Raw genomic sequence first — 8,166 nt, 5'->3', positions numbered from 1 at the left:
AGAGAAAGAAGAAATGAAGGCCCAGAAAAGTTGGACTATCCAACACAGCAGAACTCGCTGGCGTATCTGGTGTCGGAGCTGTTCTTTCCAGCATTTGCTGCAGCAGATGATGTAGAAGATGGAAAGGCAACACGGGAAAGGGTCGTGTACTCAGGAACTCCTCATCCTGTTAGGGAAGTCACACACACACGCATGAATCTGATAAAGAATCCCCGTGGCCAGGCACACTGGCTCACGCCTGTAATCCCAGCTCTTTTGAGACACTGAAGCAGGAGGTCGCCTGAGGTCAGGAGTTCGAGACAAGCCTGTCCAACATGGAGAAAGCCCGTCTCTACCAAAAATACAAAAATTAGCCGTGCGTGGTGGCACGCGCCTGTAATCCCAGCTACTCAGGAGGCTGAGGCACAAGAATCACTTGAACCTGGGAGACAGAGGTTGCAGTGAGCAGAGATTGTGCCACTGTACTCACTGTACTCCAGCCTGGGAGACAAGAATTTAAAAAAAAAAAAAGAAAGAACCCCTTGTTGGCGGCAGGCAATATAAGATTAATGGAGATATGGGGGCAGAGAAGGGGTAGGGTTAGGGGAAGGGAGGACAAGATTCCTTCCAGGACAGTCTCCAGCTGAACTTTGAGGAAAGAATTTGAATAAACAGAAATGAAAGGAAAAGACTTTCTAGGCCAGAAGTAGCAGCTTCTGGAAATGAGCAGGTAGAATCACTGATATTTACCAGTGATTGTTATCTGAGTCCAAGGAAACTGAAAGGGCCAGCAGGCAGATTCTAGCAATTCCACTCAGATATTGAGGTGGCCAGGGCCGTCTGTGGGGCTGCAGGAGTGTGTCCAGCTTTATAGGAAAATGAAATTAGCAAGAATCAGTGGGTGAGATCAGCCATCTACTAAGTAATCACCTGAGGAGAAGATCCGAAAACTGCAGCACAGAGCAAGGTGATCTGGATACAGCCAAAGCATGTCATTGTGCCTGGAAAGTAATCCCAGGAAAAGGAGATCCCTTTCCTTCATAGAGAGCCTGCCTGTTCCCAAGGGCAGCGCCAAATGGACTCAAAGGCCAGATGTGGCATCAGAATTCCTTGTAGCCCTTACAGGTTCCTACTAAGATAAGGATCCCCTAATTGTGAGCCATTTCAGTGCACTGACAAATTCAAATTTGAGGTCCACAAGGGGAAACCTATTTCCCCTCAAACCCTGTACCCGTGGAGCCTGGCCCTGAGCAGCTGCCTCCAGGGACAGCTTTCCCATTTTGACTTTTAGCATAAGGAAACTAAGGGAAATGAGAATTCCAACTCCACAGCGGCAATGCCACTGTCCATTTCCCGCAGCTCTTCATGGTTTGCGGTGCATTTTGACTCACTCCATTAGTCCTCTCTCAAGTCTATGCAATGCATGAAGCTGGAGGGAAGTCTTCAGAGTGGAAGGGGTCTTTGAGCTGCCTCCAAGGATGCAAAATTAGTCTCTGAGGGCAGTCCGGGGTCTGCTGGACACTTCCATTGTCTAAGTCAGTAATCAAATTACTGGCATTAAATGAAGATAATTTTTGTTTTAAACCTAATTATGCCATTACAAATAAAACTTCCCACCTCCAACTCTCTCAATGGTGGGTCTCAAACTCTCCTCCAGCCTCAGATGTCAAAAAACTATGCATTTTGCCTTGGGCACATCCAACATCATATACGTTGAATGGCTTTGATGGGCTTGATTCTAATCTTAATTAAAGCAGTGCCCGTTTTGGTCCATCTTGGTCTCTTTGAACCCACTCTCAGCTGACTCACTTCAATAGTAGTTTGGTGGGAAAAATGCCAACTGTCCTGGGAAACAAAGGAGAAATTTGGGAGTAACTTTAGGCTTCACAAAAGGGTCAAGGGTCCCTTATGTCACTTAAAATGATTAACTTTACTGAAAAGTAACAAAATTATTTTTGAAAAATAAAAACAAAGAAATTAAATTTGCTCATAACCCCACTGCTTTAAAAAAAAAAAAAAAAAAGGTATAGACCAGGCGTGGTGGCTCACGCCTGTAATCCTAGCAATTTGGGAAGCTGAGGTGGGCAGATCACTTGAGGTCAGGGGTTTGAAATTCACCTGGCCACCAAGGTGAAACCCTGTCTCTACTAAAAATACAAAAATTAACCTGGTGTGGTGGCATGTGCCTGTAATTCCAGCTACCAGGGAGGCTGAGGCAGGAGAATCACTTCAACCAGGGAGGCGGAGGCTGAGTGAGCCGAGACTGTGCCATTGCACTCCAGCCTGAGCAATAAAGACTCCATCTCAAAAAAAAAAAAAAATTAAGCAGGCATAGTGGCGAGTGCCTATAATCTCAGCTACTGGGGAGGCTGAGGCACAAGAATCACTTGAACCTGGGAGGCAGAGGTTGCAGTGAGCCAAGATCATGCCACTGCACTCCAGCCTGGATGAAACTGTCTAAATAAATACATAAATAAATAAATAAATAAATGTATGTTATATCAAGTCCAAAGTTTCTCCCTCCACCTTACTGATTCTCTTCTTCAAAGTAAACTACTGTTAACAACTTGGTGCACATTCTTCTCAATTTGTTACTGGGTTGATGCAGATATACTTATATATCCAAAATGCCAGATAGATTGACCTATACCTTGCTTATTTTCCTTCACGTTCACAAACATTTCCCAAGTCTGTAACTACAGATCTAACACATTATTTCTTCTGGGTGTATGTAATTCCACTGCATGGATATGTTACATACCATTCTCCTGTTTAATTTGTTTTTGTTACGGATATTGAGATTGCTTATAGTATTTTTGTTATTGAGAATGATGCAGCCACACACATTCTTATTTATATGCTTTTGTGTGTTTGTCTTATTATTTCTCGTAGGATGGATCCTGAAGAGTGGAACTGCTTTTCCTCTTAGGGCAGGCACACCAACAGTGTATGTGAGGCCCCTGCCCCCACTCCCCAGGCTGGCCAGTACTTTGGGCCAATCTGCTAGACCCAAAAACGTTAATCTCATTGAGATTTAATTTGCATTCTCCTGACTACCGGTGAAGTTGAGCATCTTTTCATATGTTTATTGACAATTTGCATTTCTTATTCAGTAAATTACCTACTCATATCCTAGAGTCATATTTCTGTCTGCCTGTTTTTTCTATTCAATTTGTGGGAGCTCTTTGTATAGCTGGGATATAATCTTTGACTCAATATATGGCAAGTATTTTCTATTGCTGTTGTCATCTTTTTATTGTAGTAAAATTCTTACATGCAGCACCCCCACCCCTCCCCCACCTTTTTTTTTTTTTTTTTTTTTTTGCATTTGGATTAGGCAGAGAGCGAGCTTTACTGTTTTCCAGATGAAGTCAATCAATCCCAAGGATTTTAAAATTATTTAATCAGGAAAAATGTACACATTTTGAGGGAGAAGGCGTGAAGATCCCAGGAAAAACTGCGCTGTTGTCCCTGCAGATAGACCCAGTAGATCTTTTTCCTTTTTTTTCTTGCTCTTGAGACAAGGTCTCATTCTGTCATCCAGGCTGGAATGCAGTGGCGTGATGATGGCACACTGCAGCCTTGATCTCCCTGGGCTCAGGTGATCTTTCTGCCTCAGCCTCCCAAGTAGCTGGGACCACAGGCATGCACCCACCACGCCCAGCTAATTTTTATATTTTGGGTAGAGACGGGGTTTCACCGTGTTGCCTAGGCTAGTCTCAAACTCCTGGGCTCAAGCCACCTGTCCTCCTCAGACTCTTGAAGTACCGGCATTACAGGCATGCGCCACCACGCCTGGCCAACCCAGCAGATCTTTAATTTACAATCTGGAAAAACCGTTTAGAGGCTGTTGCTCTCCTAGCCGGTCATGGTTTGGGCCCTTCTCAACGTGTGTATGTGTGTGTTGCTTCTTTGTGTGTGTGTCTTAGTAAAGAGGAGATATGTAAACTAAAATATTCTCCTCCCTCAAAAATCGCCTGACTTAATTATAAACCAAACCCTGTAAATAACTCTATCCTAGCAGTTGGTCATTAGATTGAGGCATCTGTTTCAGATGTGGGTCTTCCTCCCTGGTCCACAGTGAGCTCCTTGCGGCTGTGCCTTAACTTACCTCTGTTCCAAACCTCCCCAGGGGCTCAGACACAACAGTAGATGGGTACTTGTCTCAGTCCATTTTGTGTTGCTGTAACATAATAGCACAGACTGTGTAACTTATAAAGAAAGGAAATGTATTTCTCATGTTTCTGGAAGCTGAGAAGTCCAAAATCAAGGTGCCAGCAATTGCTGAGGGCCTTCATGGCAGGAAAAAGGAAGAGAGAGCAAGAGATCAAACTCCCAGCCTCAAGCCCTTTTATAATTAGCATTAATCCATTCATAAGAGTGGAACCCTCATGACCTAAACACCTCCCATTAGGTCCTGAGACAGGAATAATACAAGGTGGCTGCAGAATAATAGAAAATTTCAGGCAGCAATTTCACATAACTAGCAAAGGGAAACTGTGGAAATAGCTGCAGAGGCCATGGCCTGATAAGACCCTGAAGAACAGAGCGTGGACCAAGCTGGCTAAGATCCACTGAACCCAGCATGGCACTGGATTTGACCTAGGTTTCTCCTAGGACCTCATTATACACTCATTAACATACTAACTCACACACCCCACTAACATCGTGAGAGTTCCGAGAACACCCATATTTGCTGTAAAAATAGGTAGTGTCACAGTTCTGAGAAATCTCCACCTTTTTCTAGGAATGATCATGAATATTCCACTTCTTAGTTAAAGAAACTCATAAAGGTAGCAGCCCCAAACCCCCTTTCATGTGCGTCTCTCGAGTACACCCGCATTCCCTTTTCTTGAGTGCGTACTTTTCCCTTTGCAATAAATCGTACTTTCACTATTTTCCAAGTGGTCTTTGAATTCATTCTCTTGACAATGTCAAGAGCCTGGACACGGGCTGAGGTCTAGATCCCACTGGCATTTGGGGACCTCCCTTCCAACACTGTTGCACCGGGGTTTACATTTCCAACATGTGTTTTTGTTGGGGGACACATTGAAACCACGGCAGTACTGAACAAAACCTTGGCTTTGAAGCCATAGGAAGACTTGTTTTGTGTGTATTCACATAGTTGAAGTATTTCAACATTTTTAAGAGAGATTTTCAGGCTTCTCTATAAGCAGACTAAGAATCAGCATTAGCATGTTTTCTCCATGTACAAAGTCTTTTATCTTTCTACTTACAAATGAAGGTAACCGATAAATATTTGTTGCATTTTATCATTCTGTTAACCTTCAGATTCAGACTTGTCAGTAATTACTGGCTTGCATTAAAAGCAGGAGATTAGAGATTGAGGTCCAGGGAGTATAAATGATTTGCTCAAAGGCATGTAGAGTAACCAGGTCTCCTGTCCCTCTGTCCCTCTCTTCTGCTACACCTTGTCCCTCAACAAAGGGTGAATGACCTACTGATGGTCATTCATCTGATGAGAAAGGACAAAGGTAGGGCTTTGACTGCGAGCAACTGAACCCATCCTGGCCTATTTTCACAGTCCTGCCACGGAAGATCTGGCTGCCTTAAAATAACTCATTCAGTGATCTTGGTCTTGAACAATACCATGAGTACTTACTATATACAGGTACGCTGCTGTGCCCTGAGGATTCCCTCTGGAGCAAAACTGACCCAGGTCATCACAGGTTAGCAAGGGAGAGTGAGCCTGTCTTCTACAGTGTCACCGAAGTGAGCACTGAACAAATACTCCCAGGCATAGATCATTACAAATGGAGGTGAGTGCTGGGCAAGAAAGGACAGGATGCTAGGCGAGAATTCAGCAGGAGGGCTTGATGTCGATTAGGGGGCTAGGGAAAAGCAGAAGTGGGGCTGTAAAAGGCTTTTGCAAAGGTGAAGCCTTTTACATTTGTGAGGGAAATAACAATAATAAAGGTACTTGGAAGGGCAGCTCATCCGCATTCATGGGCCTCTTCCTAGAACTCTGGGAATCTTTCTCCCTGTAGCTCTGTAGGCATCCAGGGTCAGGGCTGGAGAGGCCTTCACAAATGCTAATCTGTGAGCATTTTATGGGTTGCCCCCTGACCCTCAGCATCCTCCTCCTTAACTAGATCCGATGGTGAGTTGAAGAGGTGGGGGCGATGGAGAATGGCATTTCCAGTTTAGAGAAAAAAGTGGGGGGGAGAGGGGGAAGCCTTTCCACCCCAATCCCAGGGCCAGGTTTCCCTCCCTCCACACAAGCCTAAGGAATGTTTTTCAAGGCAAAATCCCACCTCACTGTGTATTTGGTTGTGAAGGGGGCTGTCCAGGAGACCAGGATTGTTCTTGGAGAGTTTAGCGGGCAGGGGCAATAATGTCTGATCCCCCGCAGACAAATGCACCTGTAAGAAAGCTAGACCAGCATGAAGGAAAGCCAGGATTTGATGGTGGAGGGGCCAATGCTGCTGCTGGACAGAGAGGTGTTATTGTCCCCGGAAGAATATCATGTCGTAGTCATCATAATAATAATAACTGACACAACTATTATGGGCTGGAGACTTATGAGAGCTTTCATAACTCTCAGGTAAGAGGCACTACGAACGCCATTTCACAATTGAGGAAACTGAGGCACAAAGAAATGAAGTGGTGACAGCAGCTTTCCTTTTTCCCTTCAACAATTCGGAATCAAGCTTTTTGAGCCGAGGCTGGATCTCGGGAGGTGTGGACAGCAGTTCCATCTCTGGAAATCAGATTCGCCTGCCCATAATTGGGGAGAATGGTGGCTTTGAAAAGGTTAACTTGGGAGCCCTGGGGACGGCTGCAGGGAACGTACGCCCATTCCCCCTCGGAAGCAGAGCCAGGCCGCCTCCCCTCCGCAGTGGTGAGGACTCGTGGACAGTCCCACGGGGATGGCGGGAGACTTGCGGAGTGGCCGCCCTCCAGGTCCGCGCCGAGGCCGGGCAGCTCCGCTTTCTGCTCAGTCTCCGCGAGGTGTCGCCTTCGGCCGAAGAAACCACCGCGGCGCCACCCTCGTAGCTCGCACTTATTTATTTATTTTCAAACAAGGGGGGCGCCCCTCTCCTTTCAATTCGAAACTAGAAATATCCAGAGGTCTTGTTCCTAAGGGGGCGCGTCCTCTCCCTGCTATTTTGCACCTTCGGACTAGCCTTCTTTCGGAATTACACAGGAGCAACCTCTCTGCAAGGCCTTGCTCAACGTTGGCCTCGCGCTCAGCTGCACAACAAGCCGTCAAAGCGGGGGCTGGGTTAGAAGCATCGGTCTCCCCTCTCCAACACACACCCCCGGAGCCCTCCGTAATTTTTTTTTTCTTTTAATGACAAGCAATTGCCAGGCCCGCAGGGTGGGTGCTGCATTGCACCGCTCGGCGCGCAGCTGGTTCTCAGAGTGCAGCCGGTGCAAGCCCGGGGGTCCAAAAGGGCGGGAGGAGCACATCCCGGGCTTCCCAGCTTTGCAGCCTTCTCTCTGCAAAGAAAAGCAAGTGGCTTTTGGCGCGAAAGCCTTGGCGCCTCCCCTGATTTTTATGGAAATCAGGAGGGCGGGGTAAAGCCGCTTTCCTCTCCTTTCTCCCTCCCCCTTGTCTGCGCCACAGCCCCCTTCTCTCCCCGCCCCCCGGGTGTGTCAGATTTTTCAGTTAATAATATCCCCCGAGCTTCAAAGCGCAGGCAGTGACAGTCATCTGTCTGGACGCGCTGGGTGGATGCGGGGGGCTCCTGGGAACTGTGTTGGAGCCGAGCAAGCGCTAGCCAGGCGCAAGCGCGCACAGACTGTAGCCACCCGAGGACACCCCCGTCCCCCGGCCCACCCGGAGACACCCGCGCAGAATCGCCTCCGGATCCCCTGCAGTCGGCGGGAGGTAAGGAGCAGGGCTTCCAAACCGCCCGGCGCCCAGGGAGCGACGAGCGCCGGGGCAAGGCAAGCCCTGGACGGGATTGCGACGTGCGCACCGGGCGCCCGAATATGCCCGGGGGACTGTTTCTGCTTCCGAAACAAAACCATCTCTGGGTTTTCCCAGAAAAGCCAGTTCCAGCCCCGAAGCCATCCTGGCTAAAGGAGACCCGCCCTAATCCTTTTGCAGCCCTTACCGGGGGGAGTAATGGCTTCTGCGAAAAGAAATTCCCCCTGCTCTAGAAGATCTGTCTGTGTTTGAGCTGTCGGAGAGCCGGTGCGTCCCCACCCTAGGCTGGG

The 8,166-nt window shown here is 47.5% G+C and overlaps 1 protein-coding gene across 1 annotated transcript in view; it reads left to right on the top strand.

Annotated features, from left to right (window-relative positions):
- Positions 1–7,646: 7,646 nt before the first annotated feature.
- Positions 7,647–8,166, top strand: part of MYCN (v-myc avian myelocytomatosis viral oncogene neuroblastoma derived homolog) — an 8,137-nt gene continuing 7,617 nt past the window's right edge. Inside the window, exon 1 of the mRNA XM_011971439.1 lies at positions 7,647–7,772. Within this exon, the coding sequence (XP_011826829.1) occupies positions 7,679–7,772 (94 nt within the window). The 5' untranslated portion in view covers positions 7,647–7,678. The remainder of the gene's footprint in view (positions 7,773–8,166) is intronic.

This window comes from Mandrillus leucophaeus, unplaced genomic scaffold, assembly GCF_000951045.1.
Source record: "Mandrillus leucophaeus isolate KB7577 unplaced genomic scaffold, Mleu.le_1.0 Scaffold122, whole genome shotgun sequence".
In the NCBI taxonomy this organism is placed as follows: Eukaryota; Metazoa; Chordata; class Mammalia; order Primates; family Cercopithecidae; genus Mandrillus; species Mandrillus leucophaeus.
This window is presented reverse-complemented; position numbering and strand designations above follow the sequence as displayed.